This window comes from Fonsecaea multimorphosa, assembly GCF_000836435.1.
Source record: "Fonsecaea multimorphosa CBS 102226 unplaced genomic scaffold supercont1.10, whole genome shotgun sequence".
In the NCBI taxonomy this organism is placed as follows: domain Eukaryota; kingdom Fungi; phylum Ascomycota; class Eurotiomycetes; order Chaetothyriales; family Herpotrichiellaceae; genus Fonsecaea; species Fonsecaea multimorphosa.
Genome location: NW_015971644.1, coordinates 588,542 through 607,119, shown reverse-complemented (window position 1 = coordinate 607,119; position 18,578 = coordinate 588,542). Strand labels below are relative to the sequence as shown.

General features: G+C 50.4%; 5 protein-coding genes across 5 annotated transcripts; 3 read left to right on the top strand and 2 right to left on the bottom strand.

Annotated features, from left to right (window-relative positions):
- Positions 1–52: 52 nt before the first annotated feature.
- Z520_05793 (uncharacterized protein) lies at positions 53–1,831 on the bottom strand (the record flags this gene model as incomplete). Its single annotated transcript, XM_016776296.1, has 4 exons — positions 53–247; positions 304–751; positions 820–1,191; positions 1,248–1,831. 4 exons carry the CDS (start codon positions 1,829–1,831, stop codon positions 53–55), a joined length of 1,599 nt encoding a protein of 532 aa, XP_016632615.1.
- A 1,841-nt stretch (positions 1,832–3,672) lies between these two features.
- On the top strand, positions 3,673–5,639 carry Z520_05792 (uncharacterized protein; the record flags this gene model as incomplete). The annotated part of the gene is made up of 7 exons (XM_016776295.1): positions 3,673–3,863; positions 3,916–4,040; positions 4,095–4,177; positions 4,227–4,243; positions 4,301–4,403; positions 4,465–5,411; positions 5,456–5,639. 7 exons carry the CDS (start codon positions 3,673–3,675, stop codon positions 5,637–5,639), a joined length of 1,650 nt encoding a protein of 549 aa, XP_016632614.1.
- Positions 5,640–8,084: 2,445 nt separating this feature from the next.
- Positions 8,085–9,249, top strand: Z520_05791 (uncharacterized protein; the record flags this gene model as incomplete). Its single annotated transcript, XM_016776294.1, has 2 exons — positions 8,085–8,315; positions 8,401–9,249. The coding sequence occupies 2 exons, from the start codon at positions 8,085–8,087 to the stop codon at positions 9,247–9,249; spliced, it is 1,080 nt and encodes a 359-aa protein (XP_016632613.1).
- A 2,133-nt stretch (positions 9,250–11,382) lies between these two features.
- On the top strand, positions 11,383–12,492 carry Z520_05790 (uncharacterized protein; the record flags this gene model as incomplete). The annotated part of the gene is made up of 3 exons (XM_016776293.1): positions 11,383–11,619; positions 11,689–12,170; positions 12,228–12,492. The coding sequence occupies 3 exons, from the start codon at positions 11,383–11,385 to the stop codon at positions 12,490–12,492; spliced, it is 984 nt and encodes a 327-aa protein (XP_016632612.1).
- Positions 12,493–16,289: 3,797 nt separating this feature from the next.
- Positions 16,290–17,262, bottom strand: Z520_05789 (cell division control protein 42; the record flags this gene model as incomplete). The annotated part of the gene is made up of 3 exons (XM_016776292.1): positions 16,290–16,731; positions 16,943–17,062; positions 17,117–17,262. 3 exons carry the CDS (start codon positions 17,260–17,262, stop codon positions 16,290–16,292), a joined length of 708 nt encoding a protein of 235 aa, XP_016632611.1.
- Between the last annotated feature and the right edge of the window lie 1,316 nt (positions 17,263–18,578).

Genomic DNA, 18,578 nt, shown 5'->3' with positions numbered 1-18,578 from the left:
TCGAACAACCGACAAGGCTCCTTATTTAAGCGCCATTGTTTCTACTCCTGCTCTACGGTGACGGTACCCCCCCGGATAGTCCCAATGCTATCTGGCCGCGCTGTCTAGCCCTCACTCGGGCTCGAATACCTGTCTGTTTGTTAAACCAAAAGTTCTGCGTCTTCCATTCCTTTGCCGGATCGGTCAGCTCAACGTGAAAGCGCCTCAAGAACTCCGGGATGAGTTTATGCATTTCGGCCAGCGAGATCTCACAAGAGGTTAGCTAAGAATTCATGTTCCCCCACGAAATGGCTTGCGACTTACATTCTTGCCAATACAGGTCCTCGAGCCTCCGCCAAAGTGCAACATATGTCGGTCCATCGCCGCTGCATTACCGTCGATCCACCTGTCTGGATTGAATCTATGTGCGTCTTGGCCGAAAACCGACTGGTCGTAATGAACCACGGCAGCATTGATCGATACCCGACTGCCTGCAGGGAAATAACGACCAGCAATCGTGGCGCCGCCAGGTGGCACGTGGCGTGGCATGCCTAACCCGACGCTAGGATGAAGTCGCATCCCTTCCTTACAGCAGGCTACTAGATATGGCATCTTGATCGCTTCGGCATACCTAATGTGTGGCTTCCCCAGTAAGTCGCGAGAGTCGAAGTCATCTATCTCGGCGACGAGCTTGTCCATACACGCTCGGTCCTTCATCAAGTGGTAGAGGATGGAACGGATAGCGATTGCGGTGGTGTCACTGCCGGCGAAACTGCGGTGCAAGTCAGAGAGAGTAAAATCGACTAGGTCAAAGTCGGATCGGTATACTATACTACTCACATAGCAACACAAGCTTCGTTTTGAATATCTTGAACATCCCACCCAGCCTTATCCTCTTTAACCTTGAAGAACTTATCCAGTAAATCGACTCGCTCGACGGATCCGGATTGCATTTGCTGCTGCCGTAAATTCGTCCAGTATCTCCCGGCCGCCCGAATCTCGTCAAAGCCTTTGACGGAATCGCGAATAGTTGAGAATAGCATACCGAGACTGGAGTGAAGGGGCCGTATATACGCGGGCAGAACACAGGAGAGGGCGATTCCAGGCAGTAGAGTATCCAAACTCTCAATGTATCGGCCATAGTCGTGCTCATCACGCAGAAAGCCAAACTGATGCCCAAAGAAGAGCTCGCCAATCACATCGAACGTATACCTAGTATGTCCGTGATCAGTCTCGAAAAAGGAGAAGGTAAATAAGGGAAGACCAACCACTGAATCCACTCTCCTAAGTCAATCTCCTTCCCTTGACGAGCAACTTGAGCCATCTTATCCAGAAAGACGTCAATACAGCCGTCAATATACTGCTCGCTCTCCAGAATCGTCGACATGGAATAGATCGAGTTAACGTACTTACGGCGTTCGGCGTGTATAGTCTCATCTAACTGCGTAAAGTGGTCGCCATGTAGACTAATGTTAGGCGCAAAGGGCGGGTAAAAGTCGGTCTTTGTGAAGCCCGACTTGATACTGTAGATGGTCTTGATAGCCTGGGGATCTGCCACCGAGACCTCGTCAGGTGCAATGCGCACGAGCGGGCCGTACTGTTGATGAAGCATCCGTTGCACGTGCTCTGCCCGCCCGCTGGCGACCGATGCAGCGATCCAGAGACGCGAGATGGACGCGGCAAATGGGCCGGGGACGTTGGCCAAGGGGTGCCAGACGCGGCAGTAGATGATCCAGCCGATTTCATACAGCAGGCAGAGGAGGACGAGTCCGACTGGCAGTGCTGTCCAAGACCACAGGGTATCCGAACTGGGCCCAGAGGACAGGATGGAGGCGAGAGTACCCAGTGCCATTGCGGTGACTCTTCTCTTCCTCCAAAACTATACACCGTATATATCGGACCAGGGATTCAATACAATGCGCTGACTGGAGTCGTGAAGGTGAATACTTTTGAATTTCCGAAATCTAATCGTGAGAAGGGAGGCCACCAACGTTCGCTCGACGTATCTCTGTTACCATTGGGCGTTGTCATCCAAGACAGATTGGCTGGGCAGCATTGTGGCGGTTGGTTTTGGAGGGGGTTGTCAGGAGGTCAACGAGGACGATTGTTGCATCTGCATCCTAGATGTGAGAAGTTATGGAAATTGAAGATGGAGAGGAGGAATCAAAACGATTGAGGTCACGGATCTTTTCTCTACCTTGGTATGGTGTACGGCGGCTGTCCATCAGCTCCAACAATTTGTCTCGCGTTGCCACAGCCGTGTTCTGGACCGCACACTCATCTGCTATTCGTCAGCTAACGAATCATCGGAACGGTGACCATCAATCTACCTAATTCCTGCCTAAAATCTAAGTGAAGGATACCTAAACTCTAGATATCATTTAGGCACTGTTTAGGCATAGTGTGCTTGGAAGCCCTTAGGTAGAACAGCAGCGAACTTGATCGCGTGCATTTTGGACCACAAGAATTACCCTGGAGGAATGTAGGTCGAGACTTGACTTTCCTTATCAAGCGGTGGCACATGGTACGGCTATTTCCACCAATGGTGGGCTTTTACGATCCCTGCTGCCATCGTAGAACGCTCGGATCGACCTGTTTCTTCGGCAATACTCCGTACGGAGGCGTACTGTACCCCGTACCTCACCCAAAAGTAGTTGGACTGCGCTAGTATTAGCGTCGCTAGCTTAGGCTTCATTAACTTTTAGTGTATTTAGTGGTATTCATGACGGTTTCGTACAATGCCCCAAGCAATCTGCCGAAGAGCTCAAAATGGCTATTGGCGCGTCTTGACTTTCTTGCGATGAGAGGGATCGCTAAACTTGGCTATTGGTGACAATTGCCGAATGGCCCTAGTAAATGGTACTAAAGGTAAGGACTAAAGTGCCCGGGCCATTAAGTTACCCTCCCTCATTGGCTCCCCTGTCAAGCTCGGTGACCAGTGACCACTTCCGCAGCAACTTTACAAGCGTCACAATTTACGTGGAATTCCTTGCCTTAGCTCCACGAGCGGACTTATTCAGCCTTCAGAACTATTGATGGTGCTCTCTATGTTTCACTACACCAGATAAAGCTCAGACCATGGCTCGCTACCCCGGATCGCGGACAATGGACTGCCCAACCTCGTAGCTGTCCTTTATCAGTGGTTCCTAGAATGCTATGCTATGGAGCCAATCATTCTTCAGAACATAGCGCTCTCAGCCGTGCGTTATCCGGCTGTGACACGACCAGGGGAAAATTACATATCAAAGAAAAGTTCAAGAGCCACGACTCGTCGAGATGATGAAAGGGTCTATCCACATGGTCCGAAAGCACACGGATGCGGGATGGGGGGCTCTGCATTCGATTCGATGTGGCCCCTTCGCCCCTCGGATGGCGTTCAGTAAATTTGACCTCACGCATGGCTCTTCTTTGCTTCGAAAACGCGTCGCTGAATGCTTCTGGTTTGAATTCTAAGATCGTCCAACGACTGCTATGCTGTGTGTAGCCCCTACCGACGATATTCGAAGTACGGGTCACGAGGTAGCGAACTGACGCCATGTTCCGTCCGCACTCGGGTTCGGTGGCTGATTGAAGATATGAGATGTTCCACTTTGGCGGGATATAAGAATCTCCATGAAGTCTCCGCGTCCCCAGGTTTGTCCCTTTCGTTTATCGCCTGTTACTCTTTAGAATCAACCGCTACCTAGTGACACCATGACTGTCACCACAGCTTTCGCCAATACCATTCCCGGTACCATCCACCTCGTCGACCTGGCCCATACTATGCATGCTCGACATGCCGGCAATGGTGATATCGTTCTGCATCCAGCTCCGTCTAGCGACCCCGATGATCCGCTGAACTGGTCTCCTCGAAGAAAATTGCTTTCCACGATCTGTTCCAATGTGTGAGTGTTGTTTCAGACTGATCACAATAATGTCGGCTGATTTTAAACCAAGGTACACCTGGTTTACCGGTATTGCCATATCCACTGTCTATTCTGTCCTAGTGCCAATTTCTACAAATACCGGCCTTTCGGTTTCCACTCTTATTGAGGGCACTGGGTATATGTTCTTGTTTCTCGGTACGCCATAGCCTCAAGAGCAGGTAATTTGAGATCTGATGATAGCGATATAAGGATGGGGTCTGCTTTTCTGGCAACCTCTGGCGCTGAAATATGGCAAACGCCCAACCTACCTCATATCAGTTCTGGGTGCTATAGTGAGCATTACCCGTGCATGAGTAAGTTGAAAGCTGACCATGTCGCTAGGGTACAAGTATCTGGAGGTATGGCGTACTTGCTGGGCGATAGTATCTCCATGGCCACATCCTGACTGTCAATAGCGCCTATGTTAAGAGCAATGGAGAGTGGATCGCAAGATGCATTCTCATGGGGTTTTTCATTGCGCCAATTGAAGCACTTCCTGAAATCTCAGTCACCGATATTGTATGTGTGCGATCTCCGTGACTACTTCTCAACGCCCCCCCGAAAGCTGACCGCTTCTCAGTATTTCACCCATGAACGTGGTAAGTACATGGGCCTTTATGCCTTCTCACTTGGAGGCAGTAACTATTTCGCCCCGGTCATCTGCGGATTTATAGCGGAGGGCCAGGGATGGCAATGGGTCTTTTACTGGGCGGCTATCTTCCTTGCTGTGGCTTTTGTCTTCCTCTTTTTCTTCATGGAGGAGACAAACTACAACAGGAGCACTGCTGGCGTTGTACTGACACCGTCACTGCCGCCTGAAGCAGCGATTGGGAGCGAACAAGAGAGTAAAGTCTTTGGCAAGACTGTCCCGACAGAGACCGGCGAGATCGAAGCTGTCCCCAAGACTGTCCCGACAGAGAACGGCGAGATCGAAGCTGTCCCCAAGACTCGGCTCCAAAAATTGTCGCTCTGGAAACCCGATCACAGTCAAAGTATGATCCGACGCGCCATCCGGAGCTTGAGATATCTTGGCTGGCCTGTCATCTTCTATGCAGGCTTCAGCTATGGCTCCTACTTGGTCTGGTTCAACGTGCTCAATGGAACAACTTCGATCATCCTTGGAGGCTCGCCTTACAACTTCCCGCCTTCGATGGTAGGACTGAGTTATCTGGCTTGCATTATTGGTTTAGTCGGCGGTTGCGTTATCTCAGGCCCTGCAAGTGACTGGCTGACAATCAAGCTGGCTCGTCGAAACAATGGCATCATGGAAGCAGAACATCGACTGTGGCCATTCTCAATCTGCGTCATTGGGATCCCAGCTTCCCTAATTCTGTGGGGAGTAGGGGCCGCACATCACATTCACTGGTTCGGTCTGTTGGTGGGAATTTCCACTTTGACCTTGTGTAACACTATTGGCATCTCGCTCAGCGTCAACTACATGATCGACAGCTACCATGAAATTAGTGGTGACGCCATTGTGACTGTGATCATCGTACGCAATACCATGTCATTCGCCGTCAGCTATGGGTAAGTCATCCAGCGCTTACACTGCTCATGCTAACACCTTTCAGCATTACCCCCTGGCTGACGCATCTCGGATACCAAAATTGCTTCATTTCCGCAGGTTTTGTTGGTATGGCTGCTTCATCTGTCTTCCTCTTAATGATCCTTTACGGCAAGAAAGCCAGAATTCGGAGCGCGGCCAGGTACTATGAGCTAGTGAATGTAAATGGAGCAGATGGTAGGGCGAATTGAGAGGATGGAAGAGAAGAAACGACAGATTCGCAGCTTTCACTACACAATCACAAGGTCACTCCACCATCCTTAGCCGAACAAGTCAAGCTCGCATTGCAGAATCTCAGAAAATGCGTTGCCGCGGCGGGCGCCACGCCAGCGGATATCGTCAAAGTCCAGCATGTCGTAGTCAATCTGAATCCGCATGATAAATCCAGGGCGGAGGCTTGTATGGAATTCGCAAGTTCGGCTTTGCCAAATGGGTTTCGGGTTATCCGAGTCTTTTGTGAGGTATCGCATCTGCTTTTGCCGACACCATTTTTCACGATCCTTTTTTTAGATAGGCAATCATCGGCCACCAAGCACTCTGTTGGGATTGGCAGCATTGGCTGATCCGAGTTTGTTGTATGAAGTATGAAGTTGAAGCTATGGCGATTGTACATTGCTCAAGACAAAGCAAATTAACGGCAGCATGTTCGTTAGTGAAGGTGGTCAAGCACAGGATCGTCGCTGCCCTTTTTCAGTCACGAGGCAGACTTAGCACGGTCTGTCCTCACTTTTTTGGTCCATGCTTACGTTCTCAATTTCATCTCTTCATTTGATGGTTCTCAGGCCTCAGCTCGATCCTGAACCTTCCACTACAGAGCTACACCTCGTTGTGACTTAGTCAAGCCTCAAGAGTCAAAAGTGGCGAGCTGCTTAAGCCAGAAACAGAAAAAGAAAACAATCGTTTATTCGATATTCTCTCGTCTTCGTTTACTTAATACAAATAGTGAGTACTCCTTTTATTTATAAATACCTAAGAGTAGCACTCGATACTTTTCTACTCTATTTTTATATAGGAGTGATATATAAATAGCGCTCGAGATATCTATTCTCTTCATAGAGAATAGAGCTCTTAATACACTCTTTTGCGCAGGTCTTCCTAGTTTAACACTTTCACAGTAGTAAGCAGGAGTATTGGTTGTGACTTGCAGCGGGCATATAGTGCAAAGGGTGTCTTGGCTTAAACAAGCGACATCAGTACATCTAAGCGGAAATCACCTCCTTTACATTTCCAGATCAATGAGCCGCAGGAAGATCACTGGGAACAGTCAACATGACTTTCAAAAGGGCACAATATCCGGCCCACGACTATACACTTTCATCTCTTTCTCCCTCCGGGTTTTCTTTACTTTCATTTCGCTTTACACTTCAAGGACATTTAGTGGTCATCGCCAGCCACTGACCTCCACCAAATTCAACCATTGACCACTCCCATCGCTTTGATCAGATTTTGCTTCAGATCCAGATGGACACGGTCATACTGGCCAGCCTGTACACTCATATTCCACATTCCCATAGTCTCAACGCCTCTCCTCGCGACTTCAAAACGTATTCTCTCCTCGGAAGTCACTGGCGATTTGTCGCCTTGGTTGACGAGCCATAGGTCTGGTTTCAAGATGCCCGCGGCGTTAGACGGAATGAACAGGCATAGCCAGGGCGAATGGGCGTCGCGCTGGTTAACAGTAGCAAGATAGCGAGCCTACGCCAGAGTGTGACTGAGAATATCGTCCAGCTAATTTCATGTAGTTGAAAACTTGAGATCGTTCCACAGCCTATGGCCCAAAATAAAGAGGCACAGCTTCTTCAGTCGCGTGGGAGAGAGGAGGTTCTGGTAACGGTGTATTTCGTTGTGAAGTGTGTATCGGAGCATCATTTCGATGACCAGGTCGATCGGTGCGTCGCCTGGCAGGCTAGACTTGTCGAATTGTGTCCGAGAACCGGAACGGCGGGGAAGATCCCCCGGATCGAGTAGATGACTATCACCTCTAGAAACCTAGACCAATCCTGCTTAGAAATGATTCAAACCACCCCAGCCTGAGCTTAAGTAACTCGCTTCCACATCTTCGCTCCAACTCCACCGCTCCTTCTTTTGTCTCTCCATCCATGCCAAGCCAAACATTTCGGACCGGCCGAGGTTCATTCTGCTGATCTCTTCGAACACAGAATGAGTAGAGATGGTGGCAGCACCATGTTGAGGTCAAAGATAGGATGCATCACATGTGGGATTCCTCTCACCCGGCCACTACCTGCAAATTAATTTCCATACCAGGTCGGGCTAGACGAAAGAAATGTGACGAGGCACGCCCGTCTTGCCGGAGTTGTACTTCATCACTCCGCCGCTGTCAGTGGCCGACCGCAGATGAATTAGCCGACAGACGCTATGGATCTCATCGAGTTCAGAAACCCGTGTCCCCTACACCCCCAAAGCGGTCATCACCGAACGGCGACGGCCTTGCCGTGAGGGTCAGAAGTGCACCAGAGGTCTCCTCACTGGACTCAAGTCGCTGGCTGCTATCCGAATCTACGGCTCACCGAACACTCGCCCATGATCTAGAATCCGTCATTTCTCGGCATTTTGTGCAGAACTACTACCCGCTTCTCATATTACCCAATTCTAGTCCTGAGTTCTACTCGAGTTGGATGACCGATATCAAAAAGTTTATGGTACAGTATAAAGCCCTCCAGTACTCGCTTCTTGCGTGTAGCGCGTCCCACCTCCATTTCGTGGATGCTGCTCCGTGGATGCAGGAGCTTGCATTGGTTTACTACTCAAATTCCGTCAAAGGACTTTCAGAGGCATTAAGAGAGGGGGCTCAGTTGAAGAATGATGATGCTTTCTTGACGTCAGTTATTCTACTTTACATTCATGGGGTAAGTCATGCAATCTTTATCCGAAACATTGCATCTATTGAAATAGCAATAGCTAGCGACTTACTGACTTTCCTCCACCGTGTAGTGCATGGGTCGAGGCACTTACACTGACATACCCCTACATGTTAATGCAGCCACACGCATCCTCAAACTACGTCTGCTTAGCAGTTCTGGAAACATTAGTCGCCCGTTCGATCGACTTGCCATTGAGAGCGTCTTCTATCAGATTTTCCTTGTCACCACGGGCTCCTGGTCGGATCCTCTTGAACTCGATTATCACTTCGATGCCGGATTTTGGCTACAAGCGGAACGCTTACTGGCCCAATCAAACTTGTATCTCGGCTGTTCTATCGGCTTCAACAGTCCTGTCATCGGGGTCCCAATAGCTTTGGTTAGAATCGTCCTATCTCTCAAGCAATTCTATCAGAGCCCATCGCAGCCTGATCAAGGAACCCTAGACCAAATCAGAGCTGAGTTGGACGAATGGGAAAGCCTAGTGTATAGTGGCCAAGATTTGGACCACCTCTCAGAGCACGAACGGCCAATTCTCAATTTACAGATGTATAGAGACGCCGGGTATCTGTACATCCTTACCTCGTCTTTGTTACTTTATCAGTTGTCTGGAAAAACGCGGACACCTGGACCGCCTCAAGCAGTACCAAGGACTTGTTGGCAGATGAAAACGATCCTCCATATTCTTCGAGGATATCGAGATAATGATGACTGGGCAAGACTCTTACTTGGCAACTGGCCGGTCTACTCTGTCGGGTTTTTTATGAGTCATTCGGAGGATATATGGCTTATCCGAAACGATCTGCAGCGAAGATGGGACCTCGTCAAATTCTCTCAAGTTAGTCGATTCCGAACGGACTTGGAGTCTACCTGGAATCTACGAGGATATGACATCGACACTTCCTGCTGGTTAGGTCCCTAGTCAGCAATTATGGGCATCGCTCTACATGGCTGCGGCACAACATTCAAACAACCTTACCATCTCAGCTGGAGCTCTAAGAACGGTCTCCTTCACAAGTTCACGCTAGTATCAAGAAGCTAATACGCCCAAAACCTCGACAGTGCTGGACGCCATGCTAAATTGTTGAGAAGAAACGCTAGGGGTGAAAAATCCGCAATACACACGCATGTCTGCATTTCAGGGAGCCTCGAGCCACAAAGCTGGAAATTGACGATACTTGTTGAACTAGCAGTTCCTGTGCAACGTCACGGATTGGTCTGTCTATTTGTGGCCGGTCTCGGGCCGTAACTGATCGTTCACATATAACTCTGTTGAAGGGGACGGGGGTTCGGCTCCAAGAGCGTGGCTTGCCGATTCAAAGGCCTTGGTCAGTGCAGCGCAGAACTCTTTGGTCAGTGCAGCACAGAACTCTTTGACGATAGAGTGGCGGACGAGAACTCGTGATGCAGCTAGAACCGAGTCAATCGTCGTCTTTTCCGGGCATAATAGGATATGGAGTTCAACAGACGTGCACATATCTGCCCAGAATTGAAAAGAAAACCTTCTCCAACACTGTATCCCACCGTCAGATCAGTCAGCACGCCATGCCACACCACAGCGCAGGAGAAAATAAACGGGATGAAACGTTCTGTTCTCATTCCATCTAAACTTGCGCTTGGATAGCCTCCTCCATCGGCGCCTCTGGGAATACGACCACTGGTGACTTGCCACCCAGCTCTAAAGTGACCTGCTTGAGGTTGCTTTTCGTGGCTGCTTACAACAGAGCTCCTTGAAGGGTGGTCAGCTCCTTGAGGAACTAATACGCAGATATCCTTTTGAAAGTTGGTATTTGTCGACGACGTAAGAGAGCTACTTTGATAACGCAGTAAGTAATAGTAGTAAGATCGTCTTCTCTTGAAGAAAAAAGCCTCTAGCTACTATATAAATTTCCGATAATCGATGTTCTGCTGCAGTAGTATGCTTTTTGGGATGGCGAGTGCATAGTGTATTGCCGAATCATTTTTGGATTTCGTGAATCGTAGCTGCAATATTCCGCTGGTGAACATTCACTCGGAACTCAGCTAAACGAGGCCGCGACTGCCAAATTGCACACACCCGCTGTCACCAGCTCCAGGAAGCGACTTCATGGCCCCCTGCTGTGATCTGACTGGCCTCATACGCTGCTTGCCGGATACGGACCATCTGGGAGTGGCTTTCTATTGAGAGTCGAATGGTCCAACTACCCTTCATGAGGTGAGTATGAAGATTATGCGAATCTGTGAACTAGTCTCGGGATCTGCCGTAGGCATTTGAGCCGTCGCTCAGACCGACCCGGACTAGGTCCACATGCTAGGAGGGCAGTGAAGTAAAATACACCAATCGATCATCGTCGGATCTGTACTCTGCCCTGATCATTGGTCCTCGGTAGAGCTAGTGAGGCTTATTTATATGCCGTATGATAACTACATGCAGCAATCATTTGCCTGAATGAGAAGCGAGAGCACAGAGAGAAAGGCTAAGGGATCGCACTTCTTGACATTCTCGATGCTGGAGCCTATCATAATGGACACGGAACGAGTTGGCGGGATTTACACCAGGAGAAGAACCTGGCCGACAGGCTTTCTGGAATCCCAATTATCAAGCGAATCTTTGTTCAGGTCTTACTGGCGACCTCCGCAGTTAGGATGGAAACCTTACTGGATGACATGCCCGTGCATTTCATCTATTGGACAAGTGGAACAGATCAATGGTCATGAATTATCTGGACCAAACAGGCAGCACTTCCGAAAATTGATCAACTTGTAGTCGCCACACGGTTGGTGCAGAATTGGAAGGGTGTTCGGGATTCTGGGATCATGCAGAGAGACATGTGGAATGACCAAAAGGCCTCGGATTTGATACCGGCTCTGGGGCCATCCATCAGTTCGAGCATCGGATAAGGACAGAAATTTGCTTCGTAAGTGTTGAGGACATGAGTCGCGGCGATATTCCGTAGCATTTGCATACTTCGTACTCGACAGCTTTTGTCAAAGTGAATAAAGTCTATCCGATTCTCGCATCCAAAACTCGGTCTCTCCGACATCATTCATGCATTACCCGAGGTTGCAGCCAACCATGATTACGGATTCAGTCAACATTCCTGTCCTCAAGGACCTAACAGTGGAAAACATAACAGAAAACGTGAAGATAATCAATTCACAAGTCGATGATGTAAGGTTGAAATTTCTCTTCGAGAGGCTAGTTCAACACCTACACGATTATGCTAGGGAGACAAGACTCAGCACTGAGGAATGGGAAGCCGCTATCAGCTTTCTCACTAAAACAGGTCAGATTTGTACCGACGTCCGGCAGGTAAGCTCTTTACACATTCGACCGTAGTCAAAAGGGTTTTGATTTCAGAGCCAGGGCTAAGAAACTTAGGAATTTATCCTTCTGTCCGACGTCCTCGGCTTGTCTCTCTTAGTTGACGCCATCAACCACCCCAAGCCGCCCCATGCTACCGAGAGTACCGTGCTTGGTCCTTTCCATTCGCACGAAGCGCAGCTGAAATCGAATGGGGACACTGTGTCGCACGATCCAGAGGGTGAGCCATGTCTCGTTATCTCCACTATCAAAGATACTTCCGGACGACCACTGGAAGGAGTGAAGGTCGATGTCTGGGAAACAGACAGTAAAGGTTTCTATGATGTACAGTACAAAGACCGCCAAGGCCCTGATCAGAGGGCCGTATTGAGGAGTGACAAGGATGGTACGGTTTGGTTCAAGGCAATCGTGCCTGTGCCCTACCCAATACCCCATGACGGACCCGTGGGAAAACTCTTACTTCGCTTGAAAAGGCACTGGTATCGACCGAGTCATATGCACTTCATGTTTGAGAAGAAGGGGTATGATCATTTGATCACGTGAGTACTATCAACAACGCACCCCCAGCACTAGGAATTTGTCTAATCTGCTGATAGTGCGCTGTATCTTCGTGGCGATCCATATGAGTCGTCCGATGCGGTCTTTGGCGTCAAGGAGTCGCTGGTTGTTGATCTCACGACAGTCACCAAGGAGCAGGCCGAGAAATACGCAGTCAAGGAAGGTACGAAACTGCTGGCTTATGATTTTGTACTTGTGGAAGATCATGAGATGAGGAAACTGCGGGACCAAAATGCTTTGACCGCTCTCGCCGGAACGAAGCTGAAATTGTTGAATGGGTTGCCAGTGCCAGATATTGATTGATCAGTACATGTGCAACTCCTCGACAGTCGACAGTCAACCAAAATGGTCTCTGTGGTCTCAACACAGGCGGTATACAGCAGCAATAAAGGAATATGATATATCACAACGAAACTACAAATGGTTACTTGAGATAAGCCTACTTAGCACTGTTGTGTCTGACCCAAGCTCCAAGCCAGATCTTCCGACAGAAAGGAAGGAAAAAGTACAAACTCTCATCGCAGCGAACACGGCGGGACTCACCCTCGACCGGCCGCTTCTCCACTTCTCGTGACCTCCAAGCGCCTGGACGACTGGGTGCGACGGTAAAGGACAACACCGAAAGCCGCACAAGAAAAACACACACCCCTTCACGAAACGGTCCAAGGTCAAGTTTCCTGCTTCGTCCTCCGTCCTCTGCTTTGGCGTCGAGACGCCTCTACCTTCGCCGGCGGCTAAGTTCACCCCTTGAGATCTCGATCACCCGGGTGGCTTTGACCCTTCCGGGCAGCGGCTGTCCACGTTGTTTTCCCCATTTCATACCCTCCCCTCTCCCTGCATCTCGTCCGTTTCCCGACCACCTCGTCCTGCACAGGTTCCCACTTCTTAGCCGGCCCGCGGGTATCTCTCGCCGAAGTGTTCATTCCGCACTCCTCATCTGTCATCGTGGGTCGTGAATAGCAGCGCTATTCTCTTTCTAGGCACGTCGTCAACCATTCCGTGGGAATCAATATATTCAAGCCATTGGTGTGGTGGTCATTGGGGTATGCCATATAGGCAAACAAACAATGGTGCTGTACCGGGAGATTTGGTGATCGAGCAGATAAGATGCTCGGCAGATGGATCAGAGAGCAAAAGGACCGAGCCGGGTAAAGACTGCGCGTCCTCTCACCGGCGGTAACGACATCGAGGGATTGAGAGCGCCAGCTGGAGGAAGACTCTGACTCGGATCAGGTAGAGAAAGATCAATTTCGCTTTAGTGGTCGCCCGAGACCTGGCGTATAGCCTTGAAAAGGGCTGAGAGAGTCTGAGAGTCCTGAGAGTGAGGCTATAGGCATCAAGGACGGCGGTCGTGCTAGTTGATGTCGATGAGGAGGGTATATCGAGAGAGCATTTGAGGCAAATGATGTAGGCTGACAACAAGCGAGGGGAAAACCTCTGCGCGTAGTTGTACTAATGTCGTGTCGTGTATGAGGGCCATCAAAGGAGCAACGATATGAGACATTCTGCGTTTCATTAGGGTGCCAAGAGCCATGCTTCTCTTGACGGTGGAAAGCTGACCAGAGAAGTCAAACGGTTCTTGCCATAGTTCGCGCACCCGCTTCGCCACCAGGGGAAGCTGAAGAATGAGGATTTCGAACTCATTCGCGTCCTCATCATCAGGACATCCGTCATCTTCAGGTAGAAGCACTGATGCCTGGAGCGACAGACCGGGGGGCCGCCGGCATTCTTAAAAGTTTGTGCGTGTCGTCACCCGAAGCAACTCCTCCTTGGCCTTGCCGCCGCCTCCACTGCCTCCGTTCGTTCTTCCAGCGGATTCGGTCGCCGCGTCAGCCTCCCGCAAGGCAGGATCCGGGTCGGTGATCAATTCGCGGTCGATCCCACCGGATTTCAGGGGGTTTCAGCAGCTTGTGCCGTGAACATGAACGCAACGTCCGCAGCGGTGCGTCTCGGCAACGCCAGCAGCCTCATTTGAATACATGTTGAGCTTCGATTCTTATGAGCTATTTCTGCCATTGGCCCACACTGGACATGCCGTCAATCGCTCAGCCTGTGGAGGAGTATGAGACTTAACAGGACCACTGGATTGTATCGGTGTTTGTGAATGGCTTGTCGCGACTCGAGTCAGGTATTGGGATTTGGGAGTTGATCCCAGTGTCACACTCTCCGTGACGGAGGCATGATGTTCACGAATGCATTAACCTGGTCCAACTTGGTAGATATCGTGGACGGAGGTGGGTAGGCGACATTGGTAGGCTCCTTCTTCGCAACAGCCTCTCTGAAAGGTCGCGCCCTTTCGAGGATTGAAAGACGCCGTCAAGTCTTAGGCGGGACGGGATTGTAGAAGGATGATCGTAATCGTCGAGCGTTGATGTAGAGATATAGAGAGAGGAAAGGAGCGACAATCGGAAACCCCCTCCAGATGAATTGCTCCGGCTTCGCTTTCCCTGTGCCACATTTGATCCAATCCGGCGAGGCCGGGTTTACTCTGTCGCATTTTATCTAACCCCGGTTTACGCGATCGCATTTGACCAAGTGCCTGCGTGCGACGGAGGCGAGTAAAATGTGACTGCGCGATCTGCTCGAGTAAAACGACCCGAGAGGATGCCAGGAACCGACGCTGCTTTGTGAGGTTATTATTACTTGCCCGCAGGGCTCTTCAGCACAACCCCAATCAGCAAGGCAGAGAGGCTGGCACAACCCACCAAACGCCCGTCGGCGTCGCACCATCGAAGCCACGATGGCCCTTAGCGTCCCGCCAGGATTTCGCCCCTCCAACCGGTGAGTCAACCGTGATCGTTCACGCGGCTCGCGCGACTTGGGGGGCCGCAAGGGCGGCATCACCCTGTTTCCCGATCGGGCGGGAGCCCATTCAAGTGCCTCTGTAGAAGATCCGTTGTAGGACCCTTACAGAGAGAGAGAGATATATATATACATGTATCTCTCTCATTCTCTATTTCAACCACGCACAGTACAAAAGGTATCAGTCAATACCCTGAGGGCCTTCTCAAAAAAAGGAGAGAGCCAGAACCAATTACTTGTTTTTCCCTTTGACTGAGTATCATTTTTACCCTGGCTCGCTACGTGCCGGTCGCTCGGTCTTTTGTCTGTTGCACAATAGTGAAATGGGCGAAGAAAAAAGGAAAGTGTTGAAAAATATCAATGAACCCGCCTTGTATCGCCCAGGCAGCCATAGCCACAGGGCCAGGAGCAAGGCAGGCACATGAAGGAAGGATCACAATATAAGGGGGGGAAACGAAGATACAATCTTTAGGATGGAGTTCTCAGGAGCTCGTGCGACCTTGTAGAGAGATAGACGGTCCGTGAGAGTCTCGGCACGCTCAAAGATAGACTGGTGGGCGCTCTATTTGAGCAATTCCTCAGAATCAGCAGCCGTTCAACCGGAATACTGGTTGGTGATCGGAAGAAAAGGGAGGAAGGACGTAGAGCAGTTTCTCGAAAAGGGACAATTCCTTTGGCATTTTGTCTGTTGGTCCCGGCGGTCCTAATGGGAATCATACCAGCAATGGAAATGGAAATGGGAATGCACAGCGAAGTCCCGATTCAATGTGCACAGCAAGTTCTCGACCAAGAGAAAAGAAACGCCATTCGACGCCCCCCAAGCTGACGATCCCCTAAAGCCCATCGCCTCGCATTTACTGTCCTTGCAAGGTTCCCCACTCGCCCTTAGAATCAAACGCCCATGAATGGCTGATGAAAACCACCCCGTGTCCAACGTGGTCGGGAAGAGAAAGGTTGGAAAACAGCATGTGTAAACTCTGCTTCTCATCTCCAGCAGGGAAATGTCGGCCTGAGTTGGAACATGGCACAAACTGTCTTGTGTTTCGCCGGGAAAAGTCTGTGAAGATGCCGTCGAGTCTTTGCGTATCCAAAACGAGTCCAATGTTCCAGGGCATTTTGAGAGAAATTCGCTGACGTAGGAGCAAGACCTGAGAAGGAAAAACGGAAGAAATTGTGCTAGTAACCAAAATCTGATTAGCGTGAGGGAAACTTCGATTGTGATACAGCAAATGTATCACGAACCTCGGAAGGAAAAAAGGATCCCCGTTTGCGCAGTGTCCGAAGCCCTGACCCCGCCATCACAAAATCGTGCACTTCTTGCTGCTCTTTTTCGGTGGAGGTTCCAGTGCTGCCACAATCGCCTCGTCAAACACGTCCTTGAGCTTATACTGGGTTAGGGCGCTGCACTCGACGTATTTGACAGCACCAAGCTCCTTGGCCATTCTTTCTCCGTCTTCCTTGCGGACAGGCTGCATCTTCTGCTTTGCAAGCTTTTCCCGGACCGAGGGGTCATCCCGGAGATCAGTTTGGGTGCCAACAATGAGGCAGGGAACTCCAGGACAATGGTGGTGGACCTCTGGGAACCACTTTTCTCTCACGTTTTCGAACGAGGCTGGTGATGTGACAGAAAAGCAAACAAGGAAGACATCGGTTTGGGGATACGACAATGGTCGAAGACGGTCGTAATCCTCTTGTCCAGCTGTATCGAACAGACCCAACGTGTATGGTTCATCGCCGATCCTAAACACCCCCTGGTCAGCTCACGTGCTCAGGCTCAGACGGTTTGTGTCAAAGGGCCACCACCGTCAGATCGACAAGATCAGGAGAGAAATCAAAGTTGAAGACAATGGTCATGATGGCATCTGTACAAAGGCAAAATTCGAGCCATATAATGACGTGAACTCCTAAAGATCGGGCCTGGTGTCTGAGAAGATTGCCAGAGAGAACTCACATTACCGTCACGGCATAGTTGTCGAAGACCGTAGGCACATATTCGGAGGGGAATTTGTTTGTGGTGTAAGAGATCAACAAGCATGTCTTGCCAACTGCACCGTCGCCGACAACCACACACCTGCGTCGGAATATCAGCTGAGCCGTCTCACTCAGTCATGGCCAGTAGACTCACTTAATCGTGGCAACAACCATTCCGTTCTCGTCTATGTCAAGTACGTCGTCCTCAAGGCGACGGATGCGGCTCGGATTCACGGGTCTGAGGGGGCGCACTCTTAGTCTCCGCGTCGCCAGGACGATGTTCTTGAGGCGGGATAGCATTTTGCCAAACTTACCAGGGGAAGGAGCGGTCAAAAGGGTAACGATCGTGAGAGAGGAGATTAAAACAGGCGGTGTTTGTGAGGCTTGAAGTTGTCACTTCACTTTTCTGCCAGTAATATGAGGGCGGTAAGGGAGTCTCGACGAGGAAGGACTGTCACTAAAGTGCGTGATATCGAGGACCCCGGAGAATCAGTACTGCCATTTCCAATCAGCTCATATTATCCCATCTCTTTTCCCACGATCGAATGCTCACAAGGTAGGAAGCGAAGGGCGGTTCGAAGGTGGGCGCGGGCTGAGAGCAGGGCGGTCAACGGCCCTTAGCGATCAGGATGGAAGGTAAATTGACCAGCAAGAGAAGGGATGGGTATGTTCAAGAAACAGAAGATCCTGAAGGGAAGTCTAGTCTTCAGTAAGAGAGCAGTGCATTTACCGGAAATGACAAGTTGTGGGAGGAGGCGCGCGAGGGTGAAATGGATAAGGGACAAGGGTTTTGGAAGGAGGCGTGATGGACGAGGAGGTCGACGTGGAATGGGAGATGGAGACGCAGATATGGAAGGGGAATGCAGCTTGTCACGGCCCACGATAGACGAGGGAGGGAAAGAAAAAGGGTCTGGGGGCCGAGGCCACGCATTAGGCTCGTTAGGCTCACCAGGCTGTTGGTTTCGGGGTGCTTTTGGGCGGAGCAGCCTGTAACCCACCTGTCTTTGGGCGCAGTTCAGCCTGGAGGCCGCCCGCGCTTCGCTGGTACGGAGGCCTGCAGCGTCTGCTCTAGCCCTAGCAGTGCTGTCACTGCTGCGGCTGAAATGCTTGAACTAGGCTGAACCGAGCAGCAGGGGTGGTTCTTCCACCACCCAGGCCGCTCAATCCTTGGGCAACTCTCATCAAACCGAAGATTGCATCTCTCACTTGCACCGGAAAAAGAAAGGACTCGCCTATCTTTTCTCCAACTTGACACCACGCAAGCCTCTGTACGATGCTCGATCCGGCATGGCTCGAAACGCGAAACTCTTGCGCGAGAAATAAGGCTCCGGACCTAGTAGTAGTAGTGATGAATATACCTACTTAGTATGTAGTATGCCAATACGCATTCGAGCACGCAATTTATGGGCTTTTGGGCACCAAGAACCGCGTCGACCACCTGGGCTTATCGCTACAACGCATTGTGCTCAGCAGTTCCTAGTGGTTGGCCTTTGTTGAATGCAGTCACACAAGTGGTGATTAGTCGCATTTCCGCTCAGAACGCCAAGAAGACGTATCTACAGCTCCGCCGACTCATCGAGTACTAGTACGAGTAGAAACTGCATGCCTTTTGCTCC